This window comes from Equus przewalskii, chromosome 16 (assembly GCF_037783145.1).
Source record: "Equus przewalskii isolate Varuska chromosome 16, EquPr2, whole genome shotgun sequence".
NCBI classification, from domain to species: Eukaryota; Metazoa; Chordata; class Mammalia; order Perissodactyla; family Equidae; genus Equus; species Equus przewalskii.
In genome coordinates this window covers 71,180,426-71,197,549 of record NC_091846.1, presented here as the reverse complement: position 1 = coordinate 71,197,549, position 17,124 = coordinate 71,180,426, and the positions used below count along the sequence as shown (strand labels likewise).

Genomic DNA, 17,124 nt, shown 5'->3' with positions numbered 1-17,124 from the left:
AAAAGGCTAGGGTCCTCTTTGAGATAACTGGGCATCTCAATGGAAAAAAAATATACTGTATACTGCTATCTTGGGGTCCTCCATGACAGTGTCATTATCCTGCAGTGAGACCCACATGGCAACACCCTGCACAAGCAGAAGCAGCTTCAATCACCTTTTATGTGCTTTGCTAAAGAAGAGACGGCCAGGGATGACTAGATAGCTGAGGAAAAGCTCTCAAGCAAAAGGCAGAGCACAGGAAGAAGAGGAAGCAGAGGGAGGAGACGAGGAAGAGGGGAAGAAAGGGGAGGAGGGAGGACGGAGCAGTAGGTGAAGAAAAAAGGAGAGACGACAGGAGGAGAATGGTAGGAAGGTGAGTACAAAGAGCAGGAAGAGAACAAAGACGTAACTAGGAAAAAAATTTAAGACAATACTCTCACAGATAAAATGTTGTAGACGTGATAGAAAAATATGCTCTGAGTGAATACGAACAGACTTTTGCAATTAAAAATAACAGGCAAAATTTAATAAAATTCAATACAAGAGTTAGAAGAAAATGTTGAGACAATCTTAGAAATCTCTCAGGAAGGAAAACACAAACAAAAGCAACGAAGAAACGGTATAAATACATAAGAAAATTGGAGGAGCAACTCAAGAGGTCCAAGGTCCAATTAACAGGAGTTCCAGATAAAAGACAGCAAAAACAGTGGGAGGAAGTAGCCCAAGAGACAATATAAGAAAACGTCTCAGACATGAAGGATCTGAGAGCTAAACCCTCTTCTTCCAGTATTAATTCTACAGACAAAAATCTAACACTAGAAAAAAAAAATTCAAGAAACAAAAAGTATGAGCATGTTATTTAAAACTCTGAAGATAATATATCAAAGACTTAACCCTGGTGGAACAGAAATTAGGGGTGGAGGGAAGACAAGCACGATAGGGGACTGAACTTGTCTTGCTACAAGCTTTGTACAAGTATTTTAAACTACACAGACACGCTGAATACTATTAACAATTAAAAGCCCTCACTATATTAATGGGCTGAGAATATCTAATAGTAGAGCTAAAGAAATATGTCACCAGATTGAGAAAAGATATAAACAGCACTCTATTAATTTTCTGCTCTCATTCCACAGCCATGTATGTGATCCACAGGAGTCTACCTTCGAGCACTAGTGACATCAGGAGTGCATGTGGTTCAGCTAAAACATGGGCTAGTACCACCATTTAAAAACAAATGACCGAGGATAACACTCCATGAGATTGTGAATCGGCCTGACTTGCTAGGAGCGCTCTCCACTTTCCCAGAGCACTGTAACTCACAGGAACCTCACATTTCTCTGTGAAACCTACTCCAGATAACAAGGGTGAGTCAAGGGGAAGACAGGCAAAACTCTAAAATAATTCAGGTGCCCAGAAACTCACTGCCCTGCAGTTCACAATCCTTTTTTTTTTTTTGAAGAAAAAGCACATGGTGTATTAGTCATCTTGACCTGCCATAAGAAAATACCATAGACTGGGCAGTTTAAACAACAGAAACTTATTTTCCCACAGTTCTGAAGGTGGGAGTACATGATCAGGGCTGGAGTCTGGTGAGACTCCCTTGCTGGCTTTCAGGCACAGCTTTCTCACTGTGACCTCAAAGGCAGAGACATAGAAAGGAAGTTCTCCCCTACAAGGGTGCTAATCCCATCATGAGTGCCCCAGCCTCATGACCTCATCTAAGCCTAATCCTCCCTCGAAGCTCCCATCTGCAAATACCTTCACATTGGGCGTTAGGGCTTCAAAATATGAATTTTGGGGTCACACAAACATTCAGTCCATAACACATGGAAAAGGAAGCAAAACTTGGATATTAATGTCTGCTATCTGCCTGTGATAGGTAGATTCTAAGATGACCCACGCCCTTGTAAAGTCCTCTCCCCTCAGTAAAGGCAGGACCTTTGAATATAATGAGATATCATTCCTGTGATTGCATATTCCAAAGCTGAGGAGATTTTGCAGATGCAATTAAGGTCCCTAATCAGGTGACTGAGTTAATCAAAAGGGAGATTACCCTGGTGGGCCTGACCTAATCAGGTGAGCTCTTTAAAAAGAGACTGGTGCCATGCCCAAGGTCAGACAGATTCTCTTGCTGGTCTTGAAAAAGCAAGGTGTTATGAATTCTACAGCTGCAAGGAATGAATTCTCCCAAAAACCACATGAACTTGGAAGATGATCCTGAGCCTCAGATGAGACCATGGTCTCAAATCAATATACCTGATTGCAGTCTTATGAGACCCTGAGCAGAGAACCACAAAAAGTCTTGCCTGGACTCCTGACCCATAGAAACAGTGAGATAATCAATGGAGGATTATGTGGTTTTAAGCTGCTAAATTTGTGTTAATTTGTTATGCAGCACAGAAAACTAATATACTGCCATGACAATCTTATCCAAAAGACAATGCTTAAACATAATTCACATAGACAGTTATAGATAAGAAGAGTTAAATAGTTAAATACCACTCTTTAGAAATCTAAATAATCACAAATTTATCTTCCAAACTAATCCTCCTTGTTGGTTTTTAAAGGTAAGAGTACCGAATCATAATCAAATTCTTGCCATCTAACAAACTCACTAGCTAATATCTCATGAACTGCTTTATGTTTGTTTTCTAATCATTGTTCACGTCAGCTTACCCCAGCCTTTCTATCAACTATGTGGAATAAGACAAAGCCAGCCACCGAAGTCCATAAATATTAATACTCACATATTTCACATTTAACTTCCCAGAAGGCACAGAAAAAGATGAAGGCAAAACTGACATCTGATGACTTTTCCCACCTTGTCATCCAAAACTTAATATTTTTAGAATTTGGCAACCATACTGAAAAAGATATCCCAATTCTAAGCCCACTATCAAACAACAAAAACAATGACTTCTAACGTGGCCCTTAATGATCCAGACCTGCTGATATTCACGCCCTTGTAAAACCTCCTCCCTATAAGTGTGTGCGGGATTTACAGACTCCCTCCTAATGAAAAGAACGTGGCAGAAGTGATGGGCTGTCACTGCTAACACTGATCTATAAAAAGACCATGGCCTCCATCTGGGGAGGCTCTCTTGGATTGCTCACCCTGGGGAAGACAGCTGCAGGGTGTGGGAGAGACCCGGGCGGGGAGGAACCAAGCCTGCCCATAACCACAGACTCCCCCACCCCAACTCTTTCCCACTCACTCTGAGCCTTCAGATGAAACCACAGTGCTGGCCAACAGTTAGCAAGCTCAGGAGAGACCCTGAACGAGAGGCACCAGCTAAGTCACAACCCGATTCCGCCCTCACAGAAACTGTGAGATAATAAATGTTTGTTGTTTTAAACCACAAGGTTCTGAGGTAATTTGTTATACAGCAACAGGTAACTAATACTCACCATACCACCAAATGTAAGCTAAAAAGATTAGATGCTTTGAGGTGACAGTACAAAAAAAAAAGAAAAAACTCAATAAAAAGATAAAAGCTCCAACCTTAAGCACTCTTCCTGAGAGACCAATAATTTCCCCGTCTTTTGGCTCTACTACTGTGGCAGTATTCACATCACCACTTCCTGTTGTGTCAATGATATCAATGATTTTTGGTTTTCCATCAGTTGTAACCTGAAAATTAAGAGACAATTAAAACATGAATTAGATATTTTAGTTTTTTATCCTTAAAGAAAGCAACACCAACCCGCACGTGTGCATATGTACACAAATGTAAAATATTCTATAAAATCTGCATTCATTTTAAAAAGAGAATTGAATTGTTTTAAACCAAAAGCCTGAAAAATACTAACAAGAAAATTTAATCATGGAAAACACCACAGAATCCTTCAAGTGGTTTCATATATTCAGTGAACAAATACTTACTGAGCATTTACTATGGGCCACACTCTGCTTTAGGTGCTGGGCTAAGCAATAATCGATACACAAAAATCCCTGACCTTGGAGATCTTATGTCATATGGAGGCAATAAACAAATGAGTGAAATACATAACATGTCAGATGGTGATCATTACCATGGAGGAAAATTAAGCAGGGAAAGGAGACAGGTGGTACAGGGCTTTCAACTGTAACTAGGCTGGTCAAAGGTCTCACCGAGAAGGTAACATTTGAGAAAAGATCTGAAGAAGGGGAGCTTTGGGCTGGACAAATGAAAAACTTTAGGGGAAAAACGTTTAGTAACATTTCATTATTGGATGCCACACTAGTACTCAAACTTACTAAGTCCAAAGTTCAAACTTAACACTCAAACTTGTTCCTCTGCAGGCTTTGCCGCCTCAGGAAATCAACACACACCCAGATGCTCAAGCCAGAAACTTAAAAGCCCTTCCCTGACTCTTCAGTTTACTCCCATCAAATCTGCCAGGAAGTCCTCCTAATTCTACCTTTAAAACAGAGTTCGAATCCATTTGCTCTTGATTTTGACTCCCAGTATCCTGATCCTCTGCGCACCACCATCTCTTGCTTTCATAATGTGGACACTTCCGTACAGGTCTCCCAGCCTCCATTCTTGGCCCCCACACCAAGATCAACAGAAAAACAAGCTGTTATTACGCCACTCCTCCGCTTAACACCCTGCAGCGGATTCACCCAGCACTGGATATAAAAAGCCTTTGCCGGATCTGACTCTGGCCACTCCCAGTCTCTCCCAGCTCTAACCACATTGGCCTCCTTTCAATTCCTGGAACGTGCCACGTTTTTTCCTGCCTCACAACTTTTTGCACATGGTCCTTTTTCTTGGACTTCTCTGTCCCTTCAGTTGTTCCACAAGGGTTCCAATCTCATCCTTCAGTTTTCTATTAAAACAGCACCCCTTCAGGAGGCCTCCCTTAAGACCTCTGTTAAGAAGCGGCCATCCTAACCCTGATTAATCGTCTCACTGTACCTCGTTTCCGTCAGAGAACTGAATTTGTAATTATACAGTTAGGTGACCCCGTACCTATTTCTACTATGAAAAGATGAGCTCTGTAAAGGCAGCGACTGTGTCTATTTTATTCACCAAATTACCCCAAACCCAGCAGTGCCTGTTAAGTACTCAATACATACTTAACTACCGAATGATCAGACACTAATTATGTAGCAGTAAGACTGACTTTCCTGAGGTCCGGTTTCTGGCCAGCCCACAAACTTTCATTTGGGCCATGCTGACGGCTACAGCTAACAGTAATACCGTATTTCCTTATTGCTTTTGTGGGGAAAAATCATTTCTGGGCTAGCTTTGCAGAGGGAATTTGTAGCAATCAGCACACATGTACTGAGTTACCAGGAGGAATCAGGCACGGAGACACAGACCCCCTACCCCAAGAAAGAAATAGGAATGCAAAAATGCCAACAGCGTGAGAAGAGCACAAAGCCTTCGGACTCCTTTTCCACCTGGAGAATTCACTCTTTAAGATAAAGCTTAGTGTCTGCTTCTGAGTCTTCCCAGTCACATGCCCTTGTCCCCAACGCCAACTGCAGTGTCCTCAAAGCTCTGCAGTTAAGGTGAACGTGCAAGGAGGAGAGGGAAACTCACAGTGTGGAGGAAACACAGGTAGACATTTTTTTTTAGAAGGCAAAAGCAAGAGGGTGGCTGGTGGACCCCAATCTCACATCACGTTGCCATCAAACGACCAGGGCTGACAGCTTTGTCAGGCACTGCACAGTTGTTATTTTCAGGTATGGTAATTCTTAAGTACATGTTTATTTCTTGGGGGCTGTCTACACTAGGAACAAGTAATTCTAATATACTCAGAAAGCTCAAAATCATAATTTAAAAACATCACAGTGGAAATCATACCAAACCCTGATAAGATTATAGTAAAACTTAAATCAGATACTGATTTTGAAGGGACTGGCTAAGTATCTTCAAGAATAAAATAAAATGAAAATAAAGTAATGAAGGAAAATGTAAGAAAATCTACCAAGATAAAAATGAAAATTAAAAGGACGTTAACAGTCTCCTAGTTAAAACTAGCTAGATCATGTACTAAGAATACAGGAAAATAATCTATTTGTAAATGTATTCCAAATAAGTACATAATTTGAAAGAGACATCGTAGTGCTAAGAGCACAGATCCATTATCTTCATCTCATTCAGTGAGCAACTTCAGTGAATCGAGATCAAGAATCACAAGAGATCACTAACAAGTCAGACACAGATCCCTCTCATTAGAAGCCTCATTATCAGTATGTGAGCAAAGAAGAAAGCCTAATGAGATTTAGTGGCTTATTTACCGTCTACTATTGCCACAAGCTTTATTACTAGGATCTCTCTCTCCCTCTCGTTAAAAATTCTTCTATGTGTAATTTTCTATCCATGCACTTCTTACTTCAGCACTAGGTAAAGGCAACCACTCCACTGGAGATAATAAGACAAAAGAGGGAATTTGGGGTTAGGAAGGAGAGGTTTTAAAAAATGCAAACCAGCTGAGAATGGTGGAATGGAACTCTGAGAGAAGGAAAGGAGGACACTGAACTGCTACCATTAGAACTACACCCCTCACCTTTCAAGAGGGGAGGCATCACATGCAGGGAGGGACTGAAGGCAGGGACAATTACAATGAGTAAAGCTAAGGTAATAAGCCCTGCGTACTGGGTGAGAGACTGAGAAATGCTTACCGGGCGATGCTGGCTGGACAAAACAAAAATTGCCCACAGTTCTCCCCCATGGTCAGCAATCTAAGTTACTTTGTGTCTCTACTGAAACAGTTATGGTGGAGGAGTTGGTGAGGGTTGGGAGCTACCCACTAAACATTTGTGGAGGACCAGAACAAAAGAAGGGAAGTTAGCAAATTATCCTAAACAAAACAAAGGGAAGATATAAGTACTTAACTTGAAATCTCAGGGACGATACCAGAACTATTCTTTTAAGCAAAGGTAGATATTTCATAAACACTGTTAAATGACTATCATTCTGAGAACATAACGATGAATGAATAAAACAGGCTTTGCTTTCAGAAAGCTTACAATCCAGTTGGGAAGAGAGACGAGTAAAGAGATAACTGTAGTGTATAAATACTAAATAATGCAATAAATACTAACGGTAAGGACAGTATCTATGAAAGCATGGAAGAATACAAACCCAGCTTGGGAGAATCAGGGAAGGTAACTGAAGGAAAGGAAAGAAAAAGTAAAATTAATTGATAGTACCCTCTATCAGCGACCAATTAGATATCTGTGATACTTAGTGAACTTTTATATATTAGTGAATGTAAAAATAGAAAGATTTTTATAGGGCTACTTGTAACCTCCTTCCCCAAACCATTTTTTCTCTATGAGGAAATTATGTACATTATGCACATCTATACATTTTTTCCATTCAGCAAAAATATTTAACATTGTGACCACATTTTATACAAAATAAATTTGGATATATGCTTTCAAGGAATTTTAACTTAATCAGGAAAAATGTAGGTGAACAGAAATACTAAAATGAAACATTTTAAGTGCTACAGGGGGTATGAACAAATTGCTATGAGAGCAAAGCGGGGAAAAAAAAGAACTGTTAGCCTGGGTTGGGCCTTCTTCGCCATTGAACCCCCAGGTCCTCGCACAACAACCGGGACATACACACCAATACATGGTGGGGGATAACTTAAATCAGTAGATATCCCAGAAGGTAATGGTGTCAAGACCCAGCTGGGACTTAAAGGATTAAGCAGGAGTTTACAGGTGATTGAAGGCAGCTTGCTGGCAGAATAAACTCCACGTGCAAAGGCAGGTGTTGAGGAAAGACCCGAATCATTTGGGTGAGTGGAAAAGAATGAAATGTTGAAGGCAGACGCACCAGGCAAATGGTGGGTGGGGGTGGAGTGGATATGGACAGAGGAAATAGTGAGAAGAGAACTAAGGCTACATGAGGAGGTGGAGTGGGGATGCTGAAGGGCCATACAAAGTTCAAATTTTGGGATTTTTTACGCAAAGGCAACTGGGATGCTAAAATAGTTTTGTCTCATATTAAACAAGGCTGTAATGGAAGGTTTTTTTTTTTTTAAGGAAAATAACTTTGGCAATGTGACAGATGGATCAATGTGAAGCAAGACTGGTGGCAGGGAGACCCATGGCTTACTGCCTATTTATTTCCAGGTCCAGTCCAAGCCCCAGCTCTGGTCTGTGAAGCCTGACTGGTCCAGCTCTGGCTGGTCCCCTGATCAATCTCTGTAACAGTGACAGTCTGCAGGACTACATCATCTTTTAATACAACATTAGGCACCTGGCATGTGCCTGAATATTTGCTGAGGAAAGAGTTAATCACTTATGTAATTATTACTCCTCTCACGCTGTCCACCCTCCACTTTTAACAAACCCACACAGCTGTCACAAGAGAATAGGGCCCAAGGCAGTTACCAAAGAAGGAGACAACCCAATGCGTTCTTCAAAGTTTCCACTTGTGCCTCTAGTCCTCTACTCAGACCCCATCTGGCTTTCTAAAGGTCCAGTTCGGCCTCCTCTTCCTCCTATTTCATTCTTTCCTTCCTTTTATTTCTAACCACCACAATCTTATGGTAATGTATGCATAGATCTACAAAATAAATTTGTTAAAGGTAAGGGGGGAAAAAAACCTTAAAAATTCACTCATGTTTGCAAACCATTACTGAATTTTCTTTTGGCTGGCTGTGTTTAGGTCACTCTCTCTAGTTACAGCTACGAGAATTGTTTTCATTTTGCTTCAATATTTTATTGCTCAAACATTTGTTGTTACATGCAAATACCTAATGCATATTCATATTTATCCTTCAGCCAGTGATTTAAGATGCAACATAAACTCCTACTAAACATGCCTGCTTTAAAAAACTAGTGTCTATTTAACACTTTTCTTGAGCATTTTAAAAAGTTACATGTAACTGATCTCAATCAATTTTCATAGCAACACAGTGGGATGAGAATTACTGTTACTTTACAGAAAGTAACGGAATAACGTGATAAGCAGATATGGGAAATTCCACAAGACCATTTTTACTGAGACAGTACTCCTCCAAACTCTTCTGATCCTCTCATTATCCTGACAAAAGAACCAGTGAACCACTTACTGTTCTCCTCCCACTTACCCCTATAAAAAGTAAACGTACACCACGACAGAACGGAAACCATTACTACTCTGTAATAAAGGCTCCATGAGGTGATAGCTGTCACTGTTCTAAGTCTTCCGAGCTATTAATACAAGACCTGTACCACTAAGCTACCAGGAGGGACCTCATCACTAGCTCCTCTTGATTCACCACAGCTGCCTGGCAGGACCACCATAAGGGGTGCTGTACTCCAGAGTCCTGTTGCAGAATGAAGAGGAGGCGGCAAGATTTCGAGAGATTCTACAGTCAGGAGACTGGTTCCCTTCCTCCCCCACATTACACTCTAACTTTCAAAATGCTACCTCAAGCATTAGAGAGCACAATAAGGAATCCAGAGGGAGAGGCTTGGGGAGAGGAAGAGAATTATTAAACTTCAGCATTTAGTATAGAAAGGCAGGTAAGATACACAGATGAAGAACTCATACAAGGAAGAGATCAGCATACAGTAGGATTGGCCAGGTTAGACATTGGGAGATGGATCTTGAACAACGGTGAAATTTTATTACTGGATTTCAGTAAAAGGCTAAGGCTAAATTTACAAAAGTCAAACTTTGAAGATTTTAAGCGGAATACCTTTGAGAGATTTTTAAAAATTACCTTTCAGTATTACCTTCTGACCAAATGATTTGAAAGGTGCCTAAGGCAAACTAAATAATTTTTAAAAATCGTAAAGTATGTTGTCTTATACTTTGAGGCTAAAAAAATACCGAAGCATAATTTAATAAAGTCTGCAGAGTTCGCCAAAAAAACTAAATTGGGTCCTTCTTATGTCAAAGACTAAGCCATGCGTTTCAATGACCCTAAACAAGTACACTGCAGAAGACGGTTTAAAAATAGAATGCATAAAACTACCAGAGGAAACAATTCCGGAAGTTGACCGAGTTATCTTCATGAAACCCGGCTTTCGTGTTTAAAGATATAAGAATTCTTCCCCCAACCAAATCTCTTGAACGACAGCCATAAAAATGAAGCCCTAATAGGTCATTTGTCCCCTCACTATTTCCTCCCCACCCCACCCCCCCTACAAATACCAAAAACTGTAAAATCTTCATTTGAAAATAGCAGGCACGGGTCGGTGCCCGAGACACGAGGGACCTGCGGAGGAAGGCGGTGTGGAGGGAAAGCGCCCGAGGGTCCAGGCCTGGCAGAGCCTGGGCAGGAACGGGCTTCCCGGGCGAAACGCGGACCCAGGCGCCCCGGCCAGCCGCGCCAGGCACGCCGCTTTGTCTGGGCCGGGATCACGGCCCAGACGAGCCCCGCGCCCGCCCAGCCCTCCGCCGCCTCCCGGTGCCCTGCTCCCGCTCGGCCACAGAGCGGGCTTCGGCCTGAGGGCTCGGAAGCCGCGTTCCTTCGGTGTCCCCGGCCGCCCGCCAGCCGCCCGCGCCCCGCGCCCGGGCCCTCAGCGGCTGCCGCACCTGCATGCCCGGAGCCCCGGGGTCGACCCCCGTGTCCAGGACGGCGATGAGCACCCCTCGCCCGTCATATTCCGGGTAGCGACAGAGGAAGGAGGCGGCCCCGGTCTCTTTCTTCGGGAGCAGGCCGTGGAAGGGGAAGGGCTCCTCAGTCGCGGCGGTGGCCATGGACGCAGGCTGGAGGACGAGGAAGAGGCAAACTGCCAGGCTGCGCGCGGACGAGCTGCGGGAGGACACCCCGGCGGCCGCGGGCCTGGGCGGGGGCGAGGGGCGGGGCCTGCCGTCAGCCAATCCCGGCCCGCCATGGCGAGGCGGCCAATCGCGTGCTGCTACGTAAGCCTTGGGCGCCGCTCTCAGGAGCCGAGCCGGAGTGTTGCCCGGGCCGCAGAGAAAGAGGCGGAGTCTGAGACACTGCTCGAGGGTTCGGTTCGGGAACCCGGGGTCTTAAAGAGACCCGCGCTTGTGCTTTTCGGGAGAGAGCCGGCCTCCAAGCCAAGGGTCAGTGTGTCCCGGGCCGAAACTCTCCGAGGGACGGGGAAGGCATGGGCCGCCAACCTGGAGTAGCGGGAACAACCCCCGCTGGCAAGCGATGGTTTCCTAACATGAGGTTGTGGACGAAACTTTTCGGTCCGCGGCTGCAGGAGCCCCAGCTGACCCGAGGGAAGGGGCCGACTCACGCACCCTACCCGCCTAGGAGTCGTGGGATGTTGGCGAAACGCCCGGACATAAATTTTCGAAAGAGCGTTCTTTGATTCAATGCTGTGGGGTTTGTGTTCCCCTGCCGGTCTCGAGTGTGCCCCTTTGATGGGGGCTGGAGAGGAACAGGGTTGGGACGGGCCAGGGCTCCAGTCAACAGGAAGTGGGTTGTTGACGATTCAGTCGGCCTTGTAACCAGTAAAAAGTATGAGCCTGAAGTGGGCCCTTCCTATCCTCATTGCTTACCCTTGGCTTCCCGGATTGCTGAAAAAGTTTTTTTTCTTTAAATTGAAGTTCCTGGTTGCTCCTTGAGGGCCTCCGCTCAATTATCTAGTCATACGCTGCAGTTTTTCAGATTTACAGTGGCGGCTATCAGTTGCTGCATGCTGCACTAGTGGCCTTTTAGTGATTTTGATGTCTGTATTTCATGCCAGGATAATCTTAGTCTTTTTGTGTGTGTGCCAGAGACCCCTTTGCCAATCTGGTGAAGCTTACGGAACCCTTCTCAGAGCAATGCTTTTAAACGCATAAAATGAAATACATGATTATAAAGGAAATTATGTTGAAATATGGTTATCAAAATATTAAAAGCAACTTTGTTATATAGCAATAGTTTTGTATTTCTGTGTGTATATAGTAGTATGTGTGCTTTTTGTATTAAAAGGAGCTCGCACTAAATCTAATCAGCTTCCATAATTTCAAAATAGTGAAGAGCATAAATGATATTTTGAGATATCTGCAACAGCTGTACATTATAGTACCTGATTTTTATTGGTGACAAAGTAACAAACATTAACTGCTAATACTAGTCTGGTTATTGCCTACATCCTTAATTGAAGGGAACATTTAATTAAGAAGTTAGTGAAAATAAAGATGTATTTTTTTTCCTACACAAGTTTTGAACCCCTCAGATTCTCTCATGGACCCCAGGTTAAGAATGCCTGATGTAAAGGGAAGTCCTATGTCGACCAGATTGCAATACACAGGATTTAAGAGATCCTCTGTGAAGTCTCAAATGTTACTATAATGGCTGTGCAGTGGTTTTAATTGATTACTTGGCCATTTATTCATGTCATAAGTCTTAGAGAAGCCTGTTCCCTTTAGTGGAGAGGAAAAGGAGAATAGTTGTTTTCCTTTCTATTCCCAACTGTGTTTATGTTACCCCTAGACAAGAACTTCAAATTGACGAGAAGAAAAGAGAAAGACAAACTCTCAGAAGATACTCAATGTAGAGCTTATAGTGACAGAATGGAATAGCTCCCAGTTTCAAATGAACCTTAGTCCAATCACTTCATTTTACAGATGAAGAAACAAAGGTAGACAGGTTAACTGACTCCCGTGGGTCACGAAACCACTTAGTTAAAAAGCTGGATTTGTGTTCTCACAGTATTTTCCCAGTATTTTCTAGCATGCCAATTGTGCTCCCTTGCCAAAGTATCCAATGATTGGGTTCGGAATGAACTGTTCATTATGAAACCAAGTGGCGGGCTTTAATTTTATTAGACTCCTGTAACAGTGTTCTTCAAAATTTTTTTTGTTTACAGATTCCATAAAAATGTTTTAGAAAAATTATCCTCTTGTACAGTTTTAAGATAACATTTGAAATTTGTCATCATAAGCTTAAGAAAATATAAAAGATTAGTATCTGGCGTATTATAAATATTGGCATTCTTTAATGAAACTTTTACATCACTCATTTAATTATAGCTAGTGGAATGTTACCCTGATACCTACCATTGTCTATTTATAAAATACTTGAACATATTCCGTTTAAAATCAGTCAGACCTTTTACATCACTATTTCTTCTTGAAATTTTATTTCCATTCTACACAGAATTTTATCCTAATGTAGTTTACATTTATAATGGAAAGTTTTACTGATCATTGATCATCTGCAACAAAAATATGTATGTTAATATTTAATTTTTAAAATTTTCCTGGAATCAAAGTGGTAAAGTTTTTCTTTTGGATTAAGTTATCTTTAAATGACTGGAAAGTTGATCAAAACGACATGAATAAATCTTAAATTTTGATTAGAAATTACGGAACAAAAAGATTTGTATTGAAAATGCAGCACTTAAAAAGATGCATGTCATTGGACTTTGGTTAAAGAAGGTTTTACTGACTATTTCAAATCGTCCCTTTATTTGATGCCCTAGAAGCTACGTGCACAATAATTAGATGCCTTTTTATCTGAGAAGTGCACGACCTAGCTGCGAAATAGGAGCGGAGGAGAGTAGGTGTGTCCTTCCACCACAGGCACGTGGTCAAGCAGATAAGTTTAGAAAAGAGTAGAAATGACATTTGAGCGTCTGGAAATTGACTGTGTTGAAATTATCTGACTTTGTACCCCGGTTTGAAGACCACTATTTTATGTAAGCCCTGAAACCACTTTGTCAATATGAAGTCCTTTACTCTTTGTCTTTAAGTCATAGTATTCTCCACATTATGTGTTTACATCTCTTCTTCCCTTGATTTAGTGACTGTCTCAGCCAAGGGAAACCTTTCAATGCTAAGTCAGTTTGTGCAACTGGGCAAACACCTTGTCAGTTCTTTTGGATGTGGGAAGAAAACAAGTAGAGGATACTTGGAAGAAACAATGACGATATAGATAAATAAAACAAGGGTTTAGGAATGGGAGGAGGAAAGGGAGGAGAGGACACAACAGGGTCACTAGACCAAGGCGTCAGTCACCCTATCTGGGGTACAATAATAGGCCGGGTTCACGAAACCTCCCACACAGCATTGTTCAAAGCAGGAAGCGCAGAGCCGGTGTTCTTGATGCTCACCCCGCTTTCCCATCACCTGGCCGGTTTGAGGCCAGCGCAGAGGGGCGGTGAGAGGCAACAGCTTTGAATAGCTTCCCGTGAGTCACCTCTTTTGCAACTATTGCAGCACCATATTATTTAGAGAATATTTTTCAATCAAGTTTCCAAATCTGTGTAGGGGCTGTGAAAGCAGCGTGAACTAAGGGCTGGGCTTTGAAATCCTGCGCAGCTTTTGCAGTGAGGCCCCTCCTCCCGTGGGCGGCTACTAGGCAATAACTGAGTGCAGTAGGAACGCCCGGGCCCAACTGTTCCTGCGAGACGGGGAACTCCTTTGACAGCCGATTTAGACTCGAGGACTCCCGAGCAAGGGGCTTGCCAAGACTTTCCTAGACGGCATGGTAATCTAGGACGCTTCCATCCAACCTTCGTTTCTCTCTTCTTTACTCAGGGTCAGACTTGCATCGCGGCCTGATGACTCTCCCAGCCTTATGTGGACTCTTGACTATTTCACTTTGCACAAGCATTTCTCCCTATAGAATCCTTGATTGTTTAGCCAGTCTTGGCGTCTGCTGCTTCTCAAAGGACCAGGACTAAAATAGCTCACACCAAAGAAACTGCGGTCCAGATGCTTAAACATTCACCACTGCTGCCCCCTAAAGGCAAAAGCCGTCATTGCCATTCCTACCAAATACGACTGCTTCCTTAGCCGTTTTTACAGGGCAAAGGCAGATGGGCGAGGGGATTTGGCAAAGCTTAAGTGACATGTCTATGCCTAGCTGTGAAGGAGGAAGATTAAGTTCTGACTTCTTACATGGACAGGCAGGATAATGTGGGAAATTCTATAATCATAGGAAGGCTTTTCAAAAGATGCCAACAAATCATGATAAATATCCACTCTGCCAATTTATATAAATACATATATATCCATTTAGCCTTAAGACTTCTATGACTCTGAATACTTGAAGTTATCCTTGCTATCCTCCCACTTTCTATTCTTTCTACCTTCAAACCAAATTAAGCTATATAACACCAAGTTCCAGGTACTTGAACTTTCAGTAATAAAATGACAAACTAGGCAATTTGGACGAAGACTCCTGGTAAGAATAATGAGAAAAACTGAACAACATAGAAATATATCCACTTGGGGGCTGGCCAGTGGCATAGTGGTTAAGTTGGCACACTCTGCTTTAGCAGCTGGGAGTTCAAAAGGTTCAGATCCTGGGTGCGGACCTACACACTGCTCATCAAGCCGTGCTGTGGCAGCATTCCACATACAAAATAGAGAAAGATTGGCACAGATGTTACCTCAGTGACAATCTTCCTCAAGCAAAAAGATGAAGATTGGCAACAGATGTTAGCTCAGGGCCAATCTTCCTCACCAAAAAAAAAGGATAAATATCTTCTTGAAAAATATCTTCTTGTAGAGAGCTAACAGTGTGGTGAAGAATTTCTGGAGCAGATGCAAACTCAGAGACTTGATGCTACCATTTGGGACAGCTTTGCCTTTCGGGGATTTGCCAGTTCTTAAAGATGTAGTGGAGAGGCTGAGAGGTCTTTTTCCCCCCAGACCTCCAGGGCTATCAGTGCAGAAGTTGAGTCCAGGGCCTGTCAGGAGAGGGCAGCCACGGTAAACTTCGCATGTTTTGGGTTGAGACCACAAAGTACTGCACCCTAGAAGAAGGAATGAATTGAAAGTAGACTGAGACTAGCCCTTGCAAGGACAGCCCCATTGTAAGTAATATTAATTTCTGAACTTGGACTAAGGCAAAGATTCTCAGTTTTGGCTGTTGGTTGGAATCCCCTGGGGAACTTTAAAAATATTGCTATCTGCGCCTAGAAATTTCCAGAGATTCTTATTTCATCAATCTGGGATTTAGCCAAGGCATTAGGATGCTTTATATCTCTTCACTTTATTGTAATGGGCAGCCAAGGTTGAGACTTACTCTGCTAGTGGTGCCTGGCAGAAGCAAAATACTTTAAAATACCTATGTTCACTATATTTAAGAAGATAAGGTAGAGAATTTTGGCAGCGAACGACTAAGTGTAAAAATAAAGACTACAGCAGATTTGGAAAAATAGCCAAACAGAAATTCCAGAACTTAGAAATACAGAAACAAAACAAGACCTCAGTGAATGAATTTAATAGCTTATTTGATATAGCCACAGGGAGAGTTATTGTGCTGGCAAGCAGGTTGGAAGAAAACACTTGAAAATACCTACAGAGATAAAAGAATAAAAACACAGAAGAGAGGAAAAGAGTCAAAGAACTAATAGAAGTTCCAACAAGCTTTTAGGAAATGAGAGAGAGAATGGGGTAGAAGAAATATTTGAAGAAGTAATTTATGAGAATTTGCCAAAAGTGATCAAAGGCATCAAGCTATATTTATATATATATGTATACACACACACACACACACACAAGAAGTCCTATGACCCCTATATGCAGTATAAATAAAAAGAAGTTCACATCTAGGCACATAATAGTGTGAAATAGTGCTGAAAGAAAATAATTGCCAACCCAGAATTCTGTGGGTAACAAAAGCATCCTTCAAGAATGAAGATGTTTTAAACACACTTACAGAGACACAAAAGTGAGAGAATGTGTCACCAGTAGAGGGAAAAAGGAAATTCCAAGGCAAAATAAAAATGATCCAGATGCAATGTTGGAAATGCAAGAAAGAATGAAGAGCAAAGAAAATGTAAATATGTGGGTAAATCTACATTAATATTGACTTCAGAAACAACCATAATATTAATGTATTGTGAGCTTTAAAATTTAGAATTAAATTTAGAAGTAAAATACCTAACAGTAATAGCAAATAATTGAGAGAGATGATAAATGGAATTAAAATTAAGTAAATGTCATTGTCTGGAAAGTGGATGAAAGTAAAAGCTCAGACTCTGATAAGTCAAGGGTGCATATTTGTGACCACTGAGAAGACAGTAGAAGAAGATACAGCAAACAAACTCTAACCAAGGGAAAGCTGGAGAGGCTTACCAATCTTAAAGTAAATGTTGGGGCAGAAAGCATTAATAGAGCTAAAAATTGGCATTTAATAATGAAATATTTATAATAATTAATAAAATGGTTCTAAATTAATGTGAACCAAAATATGTAAAGCAAAAGTAGGTAGTACTAAATGAGGAAAAAGATCTGCAATTGTAATGGAAATTTATCATGCTTTCCTAAAAACTGATAA

At 41.8% G+C, this 17,124-nt stretch overlaps 1 protein-coding gene across 7 annotated transcripts in view; it reads right to left on the bottom strand.

Moving 5' to 3' along the window:
• TPP2 (tripeptidyl peptidase 2) overlaps positions 1-11,288 on the bottom strand; it is a 75,770-nt gene extending 64,482 nt beyond the window's left edge. For all 7 annotated transcript variants that reach the window (XR_011528244.1, XR_011528243.1, XR_011528240.1 and 4 more), the window contains exons 1-2: positions 10,464-11,288; positions 3,485-3,613 (exon numbers count right to left, since the gene is read on the bottom strand). Coding sequence is in view for 2 of the 7 variants with exons in the window: in XM_070579240.1 (XP_070435341.1) it covers positions 3,485-3,613; positions 10,464-10,628 (294 nt within the window). In the remaining 5 variants the exon portion in view is untranslated. The remainder of the gene's footprint in view (positions 1-3,484; positions 3,614-10,463) is intronic.
• Between the last annotated feature and the right edge of the window lie 5,836 nt (positions 11,289-17,124).